This window comes from Kryptolebias marmoratus, linkage group LG11 (assembly GCF_001649575.2).
Source record: "Kryptolebias marmoratus isolate JLee-2015 linkage group LG11, ASM164957v2, whole genome shotgun sequence".
Lineage (NCBI taxonomy): Eukaryota > Metazoa > Chordata > Actinopteri > Cyprinodontiformes > Rivulidae > Kryptolebias > Kryptolebias marmoratus.
The window spans coordinates 6,070,179-6,091,209 of record NC_051440.1 but is presented as its reverse complement, the minus strand read 5'-3'; the positions used below and the strand labels follow the sequence as shown (position 1 = coordinate 6,091,209).

Here is a 21,031-nt window from a genome sequence, read left to right as displayed (position 1 = left end):
AATCCAAGCTTTAAACCTGATTTAAACCCTTTAAATACTGTAAATCTTTGTAGCTTTGAAAAATCTGCAGTTGCTGCATGACATTTTAATGAACAAACACAGAAACAGATAGTTTGGGTTAGCTATTAATATGGTTTTAAAATGTAAACATGACAAAAAAGTTGGCTTTTTTCCTCCATCTTCTCTCACATGAGCTCAAGAAGTATCATGAACTCTGAGCATCACTGCCGGGTCTCAGACCACACAAAGACTTAAAAACAGGTTAATAACATAAAAAAGGAGGATGATGAAGGCCAAAACGTTCAACTGGGGTCTTCTAAACGTGTAACAGCTTCATCTTTTTTTTCTCCATTGATGCACAATCATGCTGAGTGCTACCATGACTCCTGTGTCATTCTGACACTGAGGCATCCTAACACGATGAGTTGCTTCTCATCGTCTTCGTGTTCGCAGTTCTGCCCAAGAACACGGCCATGAAAACAGTCCAGGAACAACTTAGTGATCTGAGTGTCCGCCATCTTGATAGAGAACTGTTTTTACACAAGGCAGACGTGAGAACAAAATGGCTCAAAGGTCAGAACGCTGAGATTCTGGACCCAGAACTTCTCCAAGAACGAGGTCAGTTCTCAGAAAGTGGGTGGATAAACAGAAGCCAACAAAATGTGATCAACTCCAAACACTAATAAGACACCGTCAGAAAGCCAAAAGCTGAAATCCAAAATTACAGACGTTAAGAAGAAGGCGGCTTTTTGACTCTTTGATTGAAGTTGCCAAAACCTTTGGCCGTGACAGAATTAGAGTAATTTAAACAATGACCAGCTGGGCTGCATACGTCACATTCAGCCAGAGTAGTTAAAGGTTTATTTTAACAGACAAAAACATGCTGATGTCTTCCGAGACTGTATTGTCTATAACATACTTGTACAGATATTGTGTCACGATTTTAGTTTAGGAGTTATTTTTCTCTTTTTATTTTCATACTTGTGATGCTTGCGTTTTCATGTCGGTGTATATTGTTGCTTAGTTTTGCTCCTTGGTTCTTTGTGTTCTGGATTAGTGTATTTTTCATCATGTTTCCGGCACCAATATTCACCTGCCCTCAGCTCAGTAGTTCTCCGGTCTGCCTGCCACGCCCACCTCACCTGTTCCTCGTCATCTCCCAGCTGTAATTCATTTCCCCACAGTTGTCGCTCACTGGCCGCTGGTGCATCACATGTAGTTTTCCCTGCACTCGGATAGCCCTGTCTCTGTGTTAGTTCGTGTCACATTCAGGTCCCACTCCTTGTGTTTCCCATCCCCGTCTCCCCTATAAGTTTTTCTTTGCAGCGTCGCCAGCCTTTTTGGTTTCCTGCTTTCAACAAACAATTAGCTTTTTTGAAGCTTCTTCAGGTCTGCCTGCATCTTGGTCTTATACACCAAATGCTGCATGTTGAGCTAAAATCTGTCGAAGTAGTAGCTGAGAGTCATCCTGAACGCAGACCACAAATGCTAACACGCCTGTCAAGATCTTGCAGTATGGCATGAGATTATGTCCTGGGAGTTTTAGCTTTTTCTGCTCCAACACACCTGATTCAAATGGTTTAATTACCTCCTCACCAAATCATCAAGTTCTCCAGGAGCATGGCAACCAGTCATCCATTTAAAGCAGGTGTTTTAAAGCAGGAACACGTCTAAAACATGCAGGTGAGCGGCCCCCGAGGAATGGAGTTTGACACCCCTGATGCTTTACATCAGGGGTGCAAGTCGGCTCGCACGTTGCAGCCGAGATCCTTGTCTGAGTATACCCAAGCTGACGTCTCCACCCTGCTGGCATACAAACACAAGGACTGCAAAAAAAAAAAAGATAATCACCAACAGTTTCTACCAAACCTGCTGAGCGGAACAAGGCAAACAGTGGCCGCACAAAGATGCTTGCTGGCAGGATCGCCGCTGCAGCTGCTGAGATAAAGACCGAGGACTAACTGAATGAGGGGAAACTCAAATCACTGACATTTTCAAACAATCCGCACATCTGTTTGCTGCCTTTTATTCATCGAGTAACAGAAGACGACCCTTAACATATTTCACTCTTGAAAACGAAATATTTCACATCAAAGACTTGTTTTACTTGTTGAAAAACACTCACAGTAAGTATTTAGTTATTTTCCTTTGGAATAAAATCAGCACTTCTATGACAGGACTTTAAACCTGTATATTTAGCTGCTTTTGTTGTTGTTGTTTTTGAAACAGATGAATGTTGCAGTAAATGTGTCAGACCTGAAGCTAAAATTAAAACCTATTAAGACGTCAGGATGAGGAAATCGAGCAGCTCCACTGATTCGAGGCGCCGATGCGTCCGGTGTCTCGGTTCATCGGGCTGTACGCCATCGTCTCGGGCGGACAAGCTTTCAAAGCAGTTCTGAAATGGGGGGGGGGAGCCTCCCCGCAGAAAGACGAGCGCCTGAGCGGGCCTCAATGCGTCTGACTCGACGTTACTTGGATTTGAGGAGATGCAGGGCAGGGTTTGGTCAGTCGCTGCAGATTCCCCCTAACTAGTTTCCAAGGCAACAAAGGATGCAATAAAATGAAGTTAAGTGATTTCCTGCCTTCCTGCAGAGCCTTCATCTACTCAGAGGACACGGTCCCAGGCGTCTAGCGAACGAAGAGGCGCGGCTCTGATTTATGCTGCTCACACAGTTTTACAGCAGCTGCCAGATGGAGGGTTCAAACTTGGGTATCACACACACAAATGGAAATATTTGTGCTCCGGATGACACTAACCCAGCCTCTTTGTGAAGACACCGGTCAAAGACAGCATCGTGTACATAAAGGATTAATTCATAAAATATTTAGACGTGACAAGCAACTTTGGTATTTTTGTCTTTTAGGCATCTTTATGACAGTTTTATATTCATAATCAATTATTTATGTTTGATCAGATAAAACAATAAGAGAAGCAACAGGTAGATCCATATTTTGGTGTATTATTTATTAAAAGTATTATCTGTCCAGCTGTTTTAAAGTTTATGTACATGTACTCTCAAGAGGCATTAATACGATGTCCTAAATGGAGTGTTAAAGGGGTATTTCCTAAATTAAATGATTATCATGCAGGCAGAACTTTTAGATTCTTGAATTAAAAGAGCGTTAGGCTGATAACGTGTTAAAAACAACAAAGAAAACATCTGTTTCGATTAGATGCCAGTAGTTATAGGAGGCCTTACAGCCAGTGAGGAGGGTCAAACACTGAGTGTTGATAAGAACCAAAGTGTTCACATTCCTGAAATAATACCAAAGTTCCTCCTGGCAACATTTAAAGAAAAAGTCAAACCTGTCAAATCTTGTTAGACCCTGACAGTGAGGATTATTTCTGGATAAGAGCCGCTGCTGGTTTTGTGGACACAAATAAAAAGCTGTGTGTACCCAAACGCATACAGCGGGCTGCAGATATGACAACTGGAAGCCGTCCGAAGCGTTGAGGGTCCCTAAATGTAATGCTGATTTTTGTGTTTTTCCCTCCCTGCTTCATTTCATCCTGTGAAATTCTGATGATGGCTTGTAGCCTCCGGCCACGAAGCCGCCTTTAAAAGGATTTCTTTCAACAACTTTTGGTGCGTTAAATCTAAAATCTCCTCTATCCGCGGCCTTTGAGGTCGGCTTCAAAGTTCAGAGCACTAAAAGCAGCATGTCGTATTTTATGGGTAATATTTGTATGAGCAAAAAAAAAAAGAAATATGATACCAGAATGAGACTTAGTGGTCATTTTTGTCATATATGTGTGTTTCGATTTCAGAGCGCAGGATTTGGATTATCTAAGTGCATGTGTGCAGTCCTCCAAAACCTAACACTTATCTTTAGACGATAAAGTTGTGTGTTGGTTAAGTGCTTTCACCAGCGGGTCAAGAGAAATGTGAAGATCAACGACAAAGAACCATGAAGACCATTAAGGGTTTTGGTTGTTGCTCGTTTTCGTTTAGTTCTTTTGTGGAAATAGATTCAGTTTATTTTAGTGCGTTTTCTTTTTGCCTGCCTTTTCTTCTTCCTGCTCTGTTTCATTTAAGGCTCTTCCATAAAAAAGTTCCACAAAATGGCCGCACAGACCACTCCGTCTTTTAGGGTCCCTCTGGTTGTAAACAAAACACAAATGGATCGGTCCACCTCCCACAGAGACGCGAGCGTTCAGAAATTAAGCGAGCAGGGCGGAACCAAAGGAGGCGCGGAACAAAAATCAGCTGCTTTTGTTTGTGTCTCCTGGACATTTCTTACAAGATGGCGGAGGAGCTCAGTGCCACAATTCTGTTGGCGTCCAACAAAATATATGTAGATATATGTCTGTGTGTATGCATAATTTTGAGTTTTTCTATAATTTTTCCTGCCTTGTTGACATCAAACTTAAGATGCTGGGAGAATATAAAAACTGAAGACAAATATAAAAGGTTTTTTTAGACTTTACATTTAGCTCTGCAGACAAACCTCAGACCTGCAAAGGTTTAAATCATTCATGTTGTGTTGAACCTTAGCAGTGGCATCAGCTTTTGTTTTGTGTTGCTCTGGTTTGTTTAATTTTTTTAAATGTCAAGTTTTTTTTTAAGTTTTCATAAGAAAACTTCACAAAAGGTGTGAAGAGGAGGAGATTTCTTTCTTTCTTTCCACTTGTTTCTGAAGAACTCCTGCCTGTCTGGGATTAAACTGAGAGAGGTGGATCTTCAGGTGAACCAGAGTCAGATTATACTCAGTAAGGTGTATCTCCAGGTGAACCAGAGTCAGATTAAACTCAGAGAGGTGTATCTCCAGGTGAACCAGAGTCAGATTAAACTCAGAGAGGTGTATCTCCAGGTGAACCAGAGGTGTATTTCCAGGTGAACCAGAGGTGTATTTCCAGGTGAACCAGAGGTGTATTTCCAGGTGAACCAGAGTCAGATTATACTCAGTGAGGTGTATCTCCAGGTGAACCGGAGTCAGACTCAGTGAGGTGTATCTCCAGGTGAACCGGAGTCAGACTCAGTGAGGTGGATCTCCAGGTGAACCGGAGGCGGGTCTGCAGCGGGAGCGAGGCTTCCTTCGTCATCGGTCACGTGACTTCAGGGAGGCTGAAGCAAACCTCGAAGCGGGGCTTCATTTAAACTCGGCCTTCCTGCTCGGAGCTTCGCACCAATTGGCCTGTCGCTAACTGCCACAGAATCCTGACACCTGGCAGCCATCTTGAAGAAACGCATATCGACCACCACCTTTCATGTCAGAGTTGTAAACTAAGATCATCTCATGCTGACAAATTAAAAGAGCTGCAGCCCTTTTGGCCAAACCTTGAAAATAACGTGGGCAGTCTTGTGGAACATGATGAGATCTTCTGTCAGAGCCTGAACTATATATTGAGGTTGACTCTCAGCTACTACCACATCAAACGTTTGATTAATATCTGTAAAACTGACTTGAGTTATGGCCACTTTTGTGTTTGCTATGGTCGCTTAGCTGTGGCAGCCATGTTGAATTGGACATGGTTAATCAGTTGAAGACATACAGCTAATGATTCCTTTGAATTTCATAAAAAAAAAAAAATCATCCAGTGGTTCATAAGATATTTGGCAAACACGGCAGACAAACAGACCCACACACACACACACATACATTCTCACACACAGACCTTTTACTTTTGGTGGTGGATGATAACAATACTTATCAAATACATTGTTGTTGTACTACGTAGATCCAAAACTAGTTCTGATTCTCTGGTCTTGTGCAAAATTAATCTGTTAATTTTAGATCGGCTTTACAGAAAACTGCATCAAATTGCAGAAAATTTGATTTTGGATTGTATTTTAGACAGATAATAAACTGATACTCATCTCGGGTGTGTAGCTACTATTGAACCTGATGTCGGCACCATAAAGTTAATGATTTTAGTTTATCCTGGGTGGTTAAGGAGTTTACATTAATGCCTATACAACTGACAGATGATGGTGATGAATAAAACTTTCAAAGTAATTAATATTCATTCACAGGGATCCCCAAAAGTAGGTTCAGTCCACACACTCATTAACTGAAATATTTACTGACATGAGTGAAAACATCGCCTGTTGAAGTCACTTTCAGAGGAGACGGGGTCTCATTAAAGACAGATTCATTCCTTATATTGAAAATTTACAGCTGGGCGCAAAGCTTTCGCATTCTCTGGATGTTATCAGTCGTTCTGGAGAGCAGGAAGTCACTTCATCGGGACGAAGGAAATGAAAAGCTCATTTCAAAAGTCAGTCGGCTCTTTAACATTTCATTTATTTACAGCGTGTGATATGTGACAGGAATTCACGTGGCTTCTGATGCCAAACAAGCTTTAGGAAGGTCTAAATAAAACCCGAACTGGAAACAAATGGTAGTTCTGGTTTACGGAGGCTGGACAGACAGCCTGTCAATCATTCACGTTCAAGTTAAACATGCTCCATTTTCAGTGGTGGGGAACATACAGCATGCGTTGATAAAATGATCAAACACACTCAGGAGGAGAGGTGACAGCCCTTCAGGTGCTTCGACACAGCTGGGATGTATTTTATAGACAGTGTGTCACTTCTGGGAATCATTTCTTCTTAAATAAAACCACAGGAAAGCTGAACCTGATGCCGGAGGGGGCCCCGAGAAACTCTACACCACCGTTCAGTTCTCTCGTTTCCCAGGGTTTCGTCTCGTCCTGCGGAACAACGGCTGAATTTACAACAGCTGTGAATTATTCACCACGCCGCGGCCCGACGGAGCACGCAGCCGGTCAGGTTACCTGCCTCCGAAAGCCAAAAAAAAAAAAAAAGGGCCAGCAGGACGCCACGGCTGGAGAGCACCTTCGAGACCAAACCGGTGTTTAATGACGTGGCTGAGGACGTGGCGTCAGAAGCAGAGATGACAGAGAAACGCACTGATGTGAATCAGCTCCTAGTGACAGACCGAAGGGCTTCGGTTGGTCGTCAGAGGCAGACGATTTACAGTAAATAAAGCGACTTTCTGAACAGAATAGAGTCTCGTTTCTCCACGTTCACAATCACAGGCGAGCTCCTTAAATGAGGACTATGAGGACAGTTTTCATCCGGTACGAGCAGAAAGCCTCTGAAGCTTAAACACATAAGGCCCAAACGTTTTAACGCACATCTTTTGAGGCAAACCCATTTTATTTTAAGAACTAATTCTTTTTTATTACAGATGCCTGCAGTCTAAAACATCTAATCTTTCTGAATCTTTGTAAATATACATTTTTTTATTGCAGTGTTTCTAAGCTTCCAAGACAGCATTTGTACAACTTTTTCCCTCCTTTCCACGTTACTCTGATCTCTTTACTGAACACAGTCACTTTCTGAGCAGCCAGGCATCGTCTGATTTTTTATATTTTCTCGTTCACTGTTTCCTCTCAAAGTCTCACATGTTGCATAATAATGTCCATGAATTTTAAGAAGTGATCCCTGATGTTTTCTTGACTTGAGATAAAACTTTTAGGTTCATGGGAAGAAATAAAAACAACAACTTGTAGCTAATTACTGTTTTTTGTTTTCCAAGCTCCTCCAAAATAAGGATTATCTACATTTTCTGTCACTATACAGCCCAGATCTGTTGAATAAAATTGGCAAAAACTGTCAGCATATATAGGTTTTAGTAGCTGTATCATAGAGCTTTGTGTAGTTCTTGTTTATTTTGTTTTGCGGTCAAGTTCTACGGTTGTCGTTTCTGACCTAGTTTCCGTCATCGCAGCTTATTTCCCGTTTCATTTTGATAGTTCCTGCTCCTTTTCTCTCTCGCCCTGTCACACCCAAAGACTGGCAGTACAGGTAGACCTCGGAGCAAAACCCGGAAGCTGAAGCCAGATTGGGACCAGCTTCCTGGTTACAGTACAGGTTTTAAGTGAAGCGAGACTTGGTAAAAACTAAAAACACACACCAGATAATGGTTGTTTTTTTTTTTCAGGTGTTAACTGTTTAAATATTCCCTTTTCTAATACATTTAGCTGTACTTTGATATTTAATGCTTAAAAGAAAGCTCATGTGACACCCTGGGAGTAGGCAGGATGTGCAGCTGCTGGTCCCAATAATACACCATGGCAGCTCCCGTAAACGGGCTCCTGCTAGCTTCAACTCCCAACGACGAGACAACATGGGGACGGTTGATCTATCAGTGAAATAAGTCTACACTCCCACCTAGTTTACATTTGTAGATTTAACATTAATGTTTGTTGTACTGTTCGTTTTCCCCATGTACATTTTCAGCCTGGTTTCCCTTGTTCTTTGCCAGATCCTTGTTGGTTTCTTGTCTGTCTGCCATTTTGTTTATTTTGATTTCCACTAGTTCGGCCCCACCTGTTTCTGCGAGATTTTATTTATCTTTAACAAACCTGCTCCTGGTCTCCATACCTGCCTGTCTTCTGCCTCCTTTATCATCTTCTTCACTGTGAAATGTGACAAGCTGCCCTGAAGACACTTCTCTGTCTGGTTTTGTTGCTCTACTTGTGCCGTTTGATGCTGACTTCTTGTCTTTATTATATATATATTTTTTTTTATGAAAGACGGTGAACTGCCCATCCAGTTTGGAGTTTATATTGGGGTTCTATATCAACGCTTGAGAAATACTGGGGTTACCAAGTGGCGGTAGGTTGAGAAAAGTCTGACAAATAAAACCTTTGAAGCACCATCAATCACTCAGTCGAGCTGACAAACACATCAAACTTGTAAACTCCACATCCTCCGAACAGCTCAAACAGAACGCCACAGGGCTCGAGCAGGTCGGGATTATCCTACCGCAGCGGCTGAGTTTGAAAGCTGCCACCACCTCCGCCTCCTTCCTCCAGAGCGGCTCGCTCGTCTTGGTCTCCGCCTCCTCCTCCACCACCACCACCACCACCTGACCCTCCGGATCGGAGGTGGCGCAGCTCATCGGGCTGGAGGGCGTTGTACCACGTCTGCTGCCCACTGTCGGGGCTCAGCACGGGGCTCTTGTCCTCCTCCTGGCCCTGGACCTGACTCTGCACCGTCTTCACGATGTTCACCGCGTTCACCGGCAGCTGCAGCAGCTTCTGCATGGCGGTCATCTTTCAAACTTTCAGTCTGAACCACGTGGGTGGGTAAGGCTGCAGGTTCCTTCAGCGGTTCGTTGCTGGCGATCAGTCCAAATTCCCTTGAAGCTCCCCCAGAACGTTTTCACACAACAAAAGGCAGCATCGGCTTCTTTTGTTATAAATCGTCTCTTCCTCTGGGGTTAAATACATCCAGTGTGGACATTTCTCCCAAGACCGGCACCGAAATCCTCTTCATACGTGCTCCGTTTGTGTGGAGGTTGATGGTACTCCGTTGCCAGGGTGCTCTGATCCGAATCCAGCGGCACTCCGAAACACTTTATGCCTTTTTTCCTCTCCGCCGCTGCTGAGCGTGAGCACATCCAGTGAAGCAGCAGGCGTTAGCTGCTCAGTAAATGGATGCTCAGCTGGGAGGGGCGGGCAGTTTTATTTGCCATGACGCCTCTCCTCCAGCGGCTCCTCCCTCTGCTCGTGTGCTTCCTGTTTCTGCACCAGCCTCTCCATGCATATATATCAAGCCACTGCCTCTCCCTTTTTTTTTTTTTTTCTTTCCCTGCCACACCATCACCCCCACCCCGCCTCCCTCGACTGCTCGTCACCTTTGTTCTGACTGTCAACACAAATGACTAAAAATCTGCCTCCCCGTCCTCCATTCATGTGAACTCCCCCTCCCTCATCTGTTTTGCTCTACTGTTACGTGACAGACACCTAAATGCTCCTCGTTTTTCTTTGGATATGGGCCCGTTTCATCTGTTTCTATCAGTCTGTCAGGTCCCTCTGTTTTCTTGTCTTACATGACTCAGCTTTCTTGGCGATGTCGTGATCAGGACGTCTCTCTCTCTCTTCCTCTCCTTCCCACTCATTTTCCTCCTGGCCCGACCCAAAATAACTGCCTTCAAGCATATTTCACATATGCTCTGTCTGTGATCTGTAACGGATCAGCTGGCGTTTGTTGACATTTGCTAAACACTACTGTGATTTTTTATTTAATTTAATATTTTTAGCCCATGATATCAACAACAGATACACCCAGGGGCTCTGTCGCATTTGCAGCGAATCACACTGACAGGTTTAAAATTGCTGTAGAAAACAAATTCAGTCTCGGATTTAAAACTAAAATCATCTTCCCCTGCTGTTGCCTTGGAAATGAACTGCGATGGCTTGACAAACCGCAGGCTCTAATCCTGTGAGTTTCATTTTAAAGTATGCGCTCCTGATCAGCCGGCGTGAACACACCGCGTTTGGCTTTTTATTCTGGCAGCGCACTTCCACTGCCAGCTCTGATTTTCAGCCTGTTTGGTGCTCCGTTTTGGCTGCAGTGCAGAGGTATCATGTGCTCCGCACGAAGGAGGGTCGGGCAAAAGGGAATCTACTCCAACAGAGACTCTCATGAATAAACAAACACTCGCACGTCCAAAAGTTGGATGATTAGTACCCATCTCCTGCCGGGTTCTGAGCGAAATCCCGCCCGTCCGCTACACCGAGTTTCCAGAAGTGGATGAGACGATTAATATCCTTCAGAAGACTCCATGACGTTCAGCATCTGTTGGCTCGGGTTAGCACTACGGCTAAATGACAAGAAGCAGCAAAGTTATTCTGTTTAAAGGATCAAATTCACAAACTAGCATGATCATGGCAAAAAGAAAGAGTGTTTGTTTTATTGTCTGTCGCCAAAAGACAATAACACGTGTGTGTTTGTTGGTCGTCCGTTAGCAAATCATCTCATGAACCACTCGACTGATTTTAAAGAAACTCCCAGGAACTAATCACTGGGTGCACATCTACAACCGCCGCCACAGGTGGTCAACCTTTGCTAACACAACCATGGCTGTAACTCAGCCAGTTTTAAAGATCTTGAGCAGACATTTGGTGTGGCGGTAGCTGAGAGTCATCCCCAACACACACGCCGAGCTCTCACAAATCGGGTGACATTGCACATACCGTTATTCTCAGGATCCGACCAAAGCAGCTCCCGCTTTGTCATTTCTCAACATTAGATGAGCTCAGTCTAAAACTCTGACATGAATTGGGCGATATGCATTCTTTTAAGGAATGACAAGCCTTTAATAGTTGTTCTTACTGAAATGTGTATAATTAAGTTCTTATATAATGTAGTTAATAGAGACAGTCAGTGCCACACATTTTACCATAAGGCCTTAAAAATGGACATAAAATAATTAGCTGTTTCCCATTATTTTGCTTGCTTTAAAAAAGGTTGATGAAAACTTTCAGCCATTGACTGCTTGACTACATGATAAAGAGACTGCAGATATGTGCTGGAATTGTCAATAATTTACAAACAATTAGGACATTATTCCCCTTTTTTTGACTGACTTATTACATTTTTTTCTCTTTAATAACAAATTAAAAGCTCCACAGAATCTCTCTGCAGTTTGTTATTGTTTCATTACTCTTTTTGCTGTTTATTGGCAGCTGTCTGTATTGCAGCAAATACTGCCACCTTCTGATAAATCTACATACCGTGCCTGTAAAAAGTATTCAGTCATGAATGAGTCGTCAGTCAACATAAATTGGCATTTTTGACAGCAGAAAATTACAAAAAAAATAACAACTTCAATGTCAAAGTAAAATCTACAGGGTAATGCCTATTCAATAAAAATATATGTAATGTAAAATAAGTGACTGCATAAATATTCACACCTGTACAGTATTTAATACAAACACCTGACTGCAATCACAGCACTGAGTCTGTGTGGATAAAACTCAATCAGTCTTGCACATTTAGACACTGGAACTTTACTCCATTCTTCTTTAGAAAACTGCTCAAACTGTCAGGTTGTGCAGGGATCGAGCAGCCCTTTTCAAGTCAAGACACAAATTCTCTACTGGATTTAGGTCTGAGCTTTGACTCAGCTACTTCGGACCATTTACTTTGTCGTCTCTAAATCATTTCTGTGTAGTTTTCGCTGTATGCTTTGGGTCATTGTCCTGCTGGAAGATAAATCTTCTCCAATGTTGTAGTTCTTTTGCAGACAGCATCAGATTGTCCTCCGGGGTTTTCATATAATTTGCGACACTCATTTCATCCTGTCTTTTTAAGCCTTCCAGAGCAGGCTGTTGCGATGCATCCCCATAGCATGATGCTGCCACCACCATGCATTACAGTGGGGAGGTTGAGTTTGTGGTGATATGTAGTAAGTATGTGGTTAATTTCTTGTCTGATGGCAAAAGTTCCGATTTGGTAAAACTTTTATCCACATGCCATTTGGCAAACTCTAGTCAATAATCTGAGTTTTCTTCACCAGAGTCTTCCTCTTTGCCCCTCTCCCATTAAGCTCAGACTGGTGAAGAACCCAGACAACAGTAATTATATGTACAGTCTCTCCTATCTGACCTGCTAAAGCTTAGACCTCCTTCAGAGTGCTCACAGGTATCTTGGTGGTCTCTGTCTCTATCCTCCTTCTTCACGCTCACTCAGTTTGTGAGGATGGCCTGCTCTTGGTAGATTTACACTTGTCCCATATTCCATCCATCTCTTGATGCTAGATTTAACAGAACTCCTGGGGATGTTTAGGGCCTTAGAAATCATTGATCCATCCCCTGACTTGTACTTTTCAATAATCTTGTCTCTGAGCTGCTTGGAGTCTCATTTTGTCTTCATGGTTTAGTGGTAGCCAGGAACACTAATAAACCAGAGAACAGACCTTCCAGACACAAGCGTTCTTATATTATAATCACTTCAGACACATCTGCTGCCTTCAGGTGATTCCCATTTTACTAACTATGAGACTACCAGCACCAAGTGGCTGGACCTCTGCTGAATAAGGACAGTCACAATAAAGGGGCTGAATACTTTTTTTATAGGCACTGACCTGATTTGTTTTTAGCAATATTTCAGAAATTGATTCAGATTTACTGCTTCTGAACTCCTATTAGAGACACTTGGGAAATCAAAAACACCTTCAGCCTCTCTGCTATAAATGTTACCTTATATGAAATATATATAGTTTAAGTTCCAGCAGTACAGGCTTCATAAGATTAATGAGGTAAAAAAAAAAGGTGACTGTCAAATAAAAAGTAAAGCATGAGTAACATTTAATTCACCGTGGATTTACAAAGACAATTTACGTGTTTTAAAAGGAGTGTAAATTTAATGTCACCAGTTAATTAAAAGGTTGTCCTGGTGAAGTCGGCTCTGGTTTTGTTTTGGTATTTCATTTACGCCAAGCCTTATGTTGTTGTGTGCTCACACACATGGATCAGTGTACTGACAGCAGGTTAGAGCAGTGTGCTGTATTTGCCACCTTTCACTTCACACTTGCTGTCTCAGAGGCATTTCAGCGGTGAATCAACTTGTGGCCTGAGTTACACCTCGGTCATTGCACACATGGCGTCGAAGTGAGACGCCTGTATTACCTGCCAGTATATGTGTTGTTCTCAGTCATCCAGGACACGGCCAATCCTGAGATTCTGGGGTTTGTTTTTATGTCTCACCCAAAGAGGTTTCTCAGCTCAAATATAAAAGTGAAGAGTTCCAACTTTCATAACTTTAGAAAGTTGTTCAATTTGTGTCAGCTGAACTCACTTGACCTTGCCTCTATTGGCCTCTTAATCCACAAGAACGATGTTATGGCCTTTTGGCTTGGGCTCGACTCGGCCCTACTTGGGTCGACCCAGCGAGGGTTCAGAGTCTTTCAATTGGGTGGTCCGGCCCACTTTCAGCTCGGTTCTTAGAACCTCCTCAGCCGAGTCGAAAGGACGATTTGACGTCAGCAGACTTCAGGCCACAGATTGGCCAGAGAGTGACATCAATCACGAGAACGTCTCTTTCAGTGGAATCAAACCCGCCTTTTTCAAAACCTTGCAACAACAGTATTTGTTTTGTTATCTACTTTTAAAAAATATATCTATCTAATAAAGTGGTGACACTTAAACCAACACAGTGATACTGTGAGGAGATGCAGATGTTTCCGTGTTTGTTGGCTGATGACAGAATTCAGACGGAGTTTGACCAAATGGACTCTCATTTACCTCGACTTGGCCAGGCCAGTTTTGAAATCCATGGCAGAGAATAGTGACTGTTTTGTGCTTGTATTTCACTTATTTACCCATTGGTGCTAAGTTTAGGGCAGCCACGCTACAACGACCCACCCACATCAAGGCAGCAGTTTTATGGAAAACCATTGAGACTGTGAAGAACCAAGTTGGGTCAAACTACGGTGAACAGACAATGGGAAAACGGCTTTACATGAAGGTGTGAAGCTGACTGGGGATTAGAGTCAAAGCTGCTATGTTAAGGTTCTGATGAGTGATGGCTACGTAAAGGGCTGCAAGTAGGACGCTAACACTATTCATGAGGGAGTCTCCAGAATGTCTTACGGCATGTGTGGGCGGCTGGTGGGTACAGAGTTAACCGAGGTGGGCAACAAAATCATGTGCGTGACCAAGAATGCAGTTTTGAAAGCCGTGTACACTAAAACAGGCCCTGATTTTCAAAAACACGCTCACATGGCTCATCGGTCTCAAACACTCAGGATTCAGTGAGACTGCAACGGAAAATTCACATATTTTCTCGCAATTTTCCCACAAGTAGTCTCCCAGCAGTCGCAGCCCAGTGAGATACCACCTTAAGTCTGGGAAAGGGAAACAGGAATCCTTCTTCTCTATTTCTTAATTAATACGGATGGACTCCTTCACCCCCTTCTATCTGTCTTCTCTGTCCAAAATATGAAGACTAATGAATGTCCCCTATCCTTAAGCTGCAGGTGGACGGCTGAGTCTTGACCCTAAGAGTACTGCGTCATGCGTCCATGAAGAGGTTGTTTAGTTTCCCCTAAGTAGAGAATGTTCCTTGCTGCACTGAAATGTCTACATCACAATGTTTGGGTGTTTTATCCCGTGGGTGAACCAGCTTCTATAGAACAGACTCAAACATATTTTCATCTGGATTATCTGAGAAACTCAGAAGGATTTTTTCCAGACACAACACCTCAGTGCATTTTAAACCCAACAGGACTCTCAGACAGAGGCTGGTCCATCCTGAGAACACAAACTGAGGGCGTGGTGTCTGCAGTTCAGTGCAGCGATGAATGTTCAGACCTCTATATTGGAGAAACCAAACAGCCTGTGCTACAAGAAACAGCTCAAACAAACTCTACGGATTCACACTGATGCCTTTTCTCAACTAATAAGACAAAACCGATGTGTGAAAAGGGCTTTTGACCAAGGCTGTTGTGGATTGTGGATTGTCAATGTGCTTGTTTATTTCTGTTATACAGCCTGCTGTAGCATCATCAAAATTAAAGTAACACATTGTAAAATAAAATAGTAATGTGAACAGCCTTTACTGTGGTGAGATCATCACATGTAGATAGTACAAGCCAGAAAGGATTTTGTTTTTAAAATACCAAGAACATGTCTGAATTTAAACAACAGCCCTGTTAAACATAGCATCGTTTTAATGCTGTAGACCGGTGAGCACACTTCTGTTTTTGGCTGCTAGTGACATTTAAATATTGACAGAGACGATGCGCAAAAAAGGACTACAGATCAAGAGTCGAACCCAGGACTGCTGTGTTAGACTTTCCCAACATAAAGAAGCTGATCCCTGCTGGAACACCAGGAAAAAAAAAAAAAGCTTTCTCTCCAGGAGGGAAGCTGGAAGTAACACAGACAGAAACTCAGTTTAAGGACTAAAACAACATTTCACAGAAGACAGCTGTTAGGTTCACCTCAGCGTTTCTCACCATCATGTTTACAGACAAACTGGCTAAACCACCTTCAGAGAGCCGACGTCAACGTCCGCAAACGCAGATCTCTAGATCAACAACGCCCAGCCCACACCGAGGACTGTTAATGAGAGCTGAATGTGGATAAAAACAAAACAAAACAAAACAAAAACTGGCATCCATACAGTGAGCTCCCTCTAGTGGTATCTTACAGTAAACGAAGAGTATTTCTCACTGAAGGGATGTTCCTGCTCCTCACTGACTGCTTTCACTTGTTTCTAAGCTGGGATGTGATGATATGAGGGGCGAAAACAACAATAAAACAAATGTTGCAACACAACGCTGTACAGCATCAGGAGACGCATCTAACTCCTGTCGAAGACTGAATTTCACAAGAGGATAAAGATTAAAGCTAACAACTATTCCACAAAATAAAATCTAATGACCAATAATTCATGATACCATTAACCATTTACCATAGTGGTAAAATAACACTATAAACAAACCTGATAATATTGTCTCACATCACTGATCCCAACATAACTTCAATAAAAAACAGAATATAATCTAAAAAATATGAAGCCAAGCATTGATTTAGATTGTTTTAGACATTCTATATTAAATAATAAACTATGTTCAATCAGTAAAACGGTGTTTAAAAGACTTGTTCAGCTTGTTTGCGATTCATAAACCATCCGATAGCTCCTCTTTCACAGGACATCTTTATTTAACTCTTCAAATCCTCGGCTCTGATTTTATTAGCTAATTTATGCAGTCGTGTGGTAAATAACACCATCGAAAGCCTCACAACACAGAAAATATTACAAATCTTTAACAGTTTAAATGTTGTAGTTGTTTTACCTCATACTACACTGAATATTGTGTATTTAGGTGAAGAATCTGTGGTTTGGATTTAAAGATTACTTTTTAATAATCCATAAATTCATTAGAAAAGCTCAAACTGGAACCAGGGTGTTTCATGTTATACTGTACTTTCATCATATTGGAGCAAATAAAGAGCTACAGACTTTTTCCAGCTGAAATTAGAAAAACTGGAGGGACTTTCACAAAAAAAAACCTTCAAGCAGGGACTGAGACGCCTTCAGGCCGATTTCTGAACGTACCGAGGCGAGTTGAAGCCAACCAAGCGAGGTAGTAACAGAGCCGTAACGGTCAACGTGTGTGTATCTTTTTGTTGCTTCTCTGACGTCCAAGTTCAGACCCACAGTTAAAAACTTGGGTGTAATTTTTGACAAAGATTTGAACTTTGATAAACATATACCTGTAGTTGAGGCCAGCTTTCACCAGTTATGTCTTTTAACCGAGGTTAAACCTTTTTAAAATCGTCCTGACCTGGAAAAGGCCATTCATGCTTTCATCAGCTCCAGGCTTGACTACTGCAGTGCTCTGTCATCATCAGACGCCTTCAGCTTGTACAAAACACTGCGGCCCGACTCTTAACCAACACTCCCAGACGTGAGCACATCACATCACCCCTCGTTTTATTTTCTCTCCACTGGCTTCCAGTCCTTTTTAGAATTGATTTTAAACTTTTATTCTTCACTTTTAAAACTCTTAACGGTCTTGGCCGATCTAGTAGCTTTCCTTGAGTATGAGAGGACCTTAAGATCAACTAATACATCTTTACTGTTTGTCCCTTAGGGCTGACCGAGCCTTTCAGGTCTCTGCACCCAGACTGTGGAAACAACTAGCTCAGGACTCTATCACTGATCTGGTCTGTGCAGGATTTAAAAGCCTACACAACAAAAAACAGATTCAGAGAAGACTGGTGATGATGCACAGCAGCTTTCCATTTAGTTGCTTAACTACAAAGAGGATCACTAAGCTGAGTTTGGTTTTTTTAAACGACATAAGGGAGACATTCGCCACGATGCTCGCTCAATTTCTGCACGGGACACGGCCGGCCCACATCGTGATTTGTGAACGATCAGAGGCAGCTTCAACAGACTGGTCTCTGCAGCCATTTCAAGCAACTGCTTTGCGGAGAGGTTTTCCTCAAATGAACACAAAAAGCTGTCATATTTGTATTATCAAGCTAAACTTTTATACAAACCCGACGGGACAAAACTCAAGTATAACAGATAATAACTTGGGTCATGTCTTAACGTGTTTCAGGTAAAAGCACGGAAAATACCCAGTCAGCATCGTTAGCTGATCTTCATTAATTGGTTTTTATGCTGGAAATAAATAAATAAAATAAATAAAAAACCCACACTAATAATATTTATTTCACCCTGATCTTGCTTTTCTGACTGCTTGAATTAAGGGGTTTGAAAGAAAATACTTTATTATGAATAAATCAATAAAGTTTGTACTCCACGTTCTGTTCTTCCAGCTCGTTTCATTCAGCAGCTGACAGATCAGTTGTGTCTAATGGAACTGCGTCACCTTCATCAAAAACTTTTTTTTTCCATTTCCAACATAAATATTTAGAATTTCTGAAAAGAAAACTTGCATTCTTGCACAAAATACCTTCTGATCTTGTAAACTGACTTTGTTATCAGCTGGTAGATAAAGAAAGAAAAGGTGTCAAAAGTGTATTTTTTTGTTAAGATGAGAACTGCTACTACCCTCATTTGTTTACCTGACGTGTGACCTTATAGCGTGACTGGTTTTCTTCAGGAAGACATTTTTTAAAGTTTAATTGGATTGAAAATGACCTAAACTCCCAGCATCTGCTCCTATCCAAACACAGTCCATTATTACCTCTTTAGTTCACCTGAACCTTGTTTTCTTCTGTTTGGGTCTCACATTCCTTCTTACATCTTGCTCACTTATCTGGTCTGTTCTTTTATCTCTTCTTTCTTTGGATGTTTTGCTGACACATTTGGCTCACGGTGTTCTGATCATATGCCTCGGTGTCTGGAAAGTGCATCATTTCAGATCACAACACACCACAGCCATACGATTACTGAAGTCTCTCTCCTGCTCACTGCAGATCTCTATCACAATCAATGCATTACAGAAGACTCCACAAAACCCGGAAATAAATAAAAATATTCAGCCTACTGCCACCTGGAAAGAGGTACCGAAGCATCCGGACCTTCACTGCCACACTGTAACAACGTCTTTGCCCAAACCATTAGACTTTTAAACACCGGGGAGTACATTTCACTCCATTTTTGCACCTTGCATACTGGGAATCTGAAGACATTAGCGTTGCTGTGAGTATTTTCTGTTCCCGTGAGGCGTATGGCTGAAAAGACTATAAAAATCTAGTCAACTGAAAGTCCCAGATGCAGAGAAACTGAAAAACCTCCTTTAGCTGGAAGTAAAAGCTCACATAATACAAAACAGAAAGTACTGCATCCATCATATCAGCAGGCTGAGTGGTTGTAAAGAAAACAACTAAGTCTCACTTGTGCTGATCAGTCAGGTTTAATAACAGGATGGGAACTCGACATCAGCTCCAGGAAACCTGGATAGTGGCCACACTCGGGCTCTCCAAGTCCTCCTGCAGTCCCAGTTCTTTCACAACATATTCTTTTACACCGCGTTCCACTAAACGCTGCCATTAACAGGAGCAGCTGAAGATATCGAGGCTGCAGCTTGAACACCAAAATGTGTTTTTGTCTCATTCGTTCGGCCTCAAACGCCCAGACGAAAAAAACGCTGTGTGCAGCAGACAGGAGGACAGTTCAAACAGATGTAAGTGATTTAATAAGGCCATCTTCCCTTTGATCAGAGGTGCCAGCTGCTGAGTGTCTGCTCATTATGTGACAGCAGCAGTTCAGCGAGTGGGAACTAAGTGTTCGGCTGTGCGATCGGCTCAATCTGGCCAGCCTCTGCAGCAGCTCACCATCCCAACCACATGGACCGGTGCGCTTTGGCTCAACTCGAACTCTTGTTCCTTTGCGTCTCCTGCTGTGGCCACATCCCGTTCGATGGCTCACGCAAAGGCGCTTAAACTCTGGTCTCAGCTGATCAGAGGAAATGACCATCTTCAGCCGAGCTCTGCTTCAAATAGCCTCCTTCGGTGAGAGTTTTAATCTGTTTTCACCCCCCTGCTTCTACTAGCTTCTCGTCAGTGTTTTTGCAGCCCAGACAGGTCTACACAGGTGTTTCTTCAGACTATTAAAATCCACCCTGTGTGGTTCAAAACAAGCATTTCAAACACACAGAGGGTTTGTTTTGGCCTGAACAGAGTCGTCTGGGAGCTGCTGCCGCTGTCCAGCAGGGGTGGTGCTGAAAAGGCCTCGTGTCTTCAATAACAGGCGCTTCGCATCCCTGTTGGATCAGTTTTAACCTTCAGACACCCCTGCTTCAGGCTAATCTGAGCGGGGACGCGGGGAGGGGTGGGGGTTGGACGCCAGCAACGAGACCCCGTGAGAAAGAGAGAGAGAGAGCGGCCAAATCACGGTCCGGTTCACGGCCGCGGAGCTCCGACTTAAAGGGCCTCGGAGCTGGCAAACTTCGGTCTATTGTTTCGATTCGTGCAGTGACATTAAAAACACACTCCTATACGTTTAAAACATAAAAAAACCTGCACCTCCCCCCTCCCATAAGCCGCTGAAACCTCGACATTACAGTGAAGCGTATCAGGCGGAGGCAGGCGGCTGCCTCGGTCCTACCTACCGATTGTAGTCGGAGGAGAAAATCTTCCCGCTCACCGGGTCGTAAGCGTATTCAGCCTCCCCGACGCTGGACGAGCCCCCCTTGTCGTCGTTAAAAGCAGAGCTGGCGGACATTTCCGTGGCTTCGCGTTGTTTATTGTTTTGTTTCTGGTTTGTTTGGGGGTTTTTTTCTCGGTCTCGCGGAGCGGCGACGGAGATTTGGACCGCCGAAGGCAGCAGGATGCTCGGCTCTTAAAGGAGCACAGACACCGGCGTTATCTCCGGGGCGCGGAGGGAGACGGTGGGCGGACGATAAGGGGGGAGTGATGAGGCAGTGGCCACGTGACTCTCGGACGACGTCATGACGTTTACGCTCCCACATTATATGGGTTGGGATATGGATAAAAAAATATTACTTGACCATTGTTGTGCATTCTGGGTTATAAATAAACAGTAGACGGGGTTTTTTAACCACCACGTCTGGTTAACCGTTCGTTAATCATACGTTAAGCGGCGCACGCACATCTGAAAGCAGTAATCAAGTTCCGATAATAATAAACTCGTGCCCAGCTTCCGTTACAGGATATTTCAAAATAAGAGTCCCATGTAAAGAATATAACCTAAACATTTTAACCATGACATTTTCCTTGACAAGCATTGAAACGTAACCCGAAAATCCCATTCCATTGTTGGAGGCCACAGTAATTTTGTTGGAGACACTTACATAAAGTCAAATATACTGTTGCAAAATG

General features: G+C 42.9%; 1 protein-coding gene across 11 annotated transcripts in view; it reads right to left on the bottom strand.

Annotated features, from left to right (window-relative positions):
• Positions 1 to 20,579, bottom strand: part of LOC108248321 (adaptor related protein complex 3 subunit beta 2) — a 51,591-nt gene extending 31,012 nt beyond the window's left edge. For 5 of the 11 annotated variants that reach the window (XM_017437035.3, XM_017437031.3, XM_017437034.3 and 2 more), the window contains exon 1: positions 20,302 to 20,578. In XM_017437035.3, coding sequence (XP_017292524.1) covers positions 20,302 to 20,414 — 113 coding nt within the window. In that variant the 5' untranslated portion in view covers positions 20,415 to 20,578. Of the gene's footprint in view, positions 1 to 8,741; positions 9,417 to 20,301 lie in introns of those variants that run through there. The other 6 variants (XM_025010793.2, XM_025010794.2, XM_025010796.2 and 3 more) reach the window with 3 other exon arrangements.
• Positions 20,580 to 21,031: the final 452 nt, after the last annotated feature.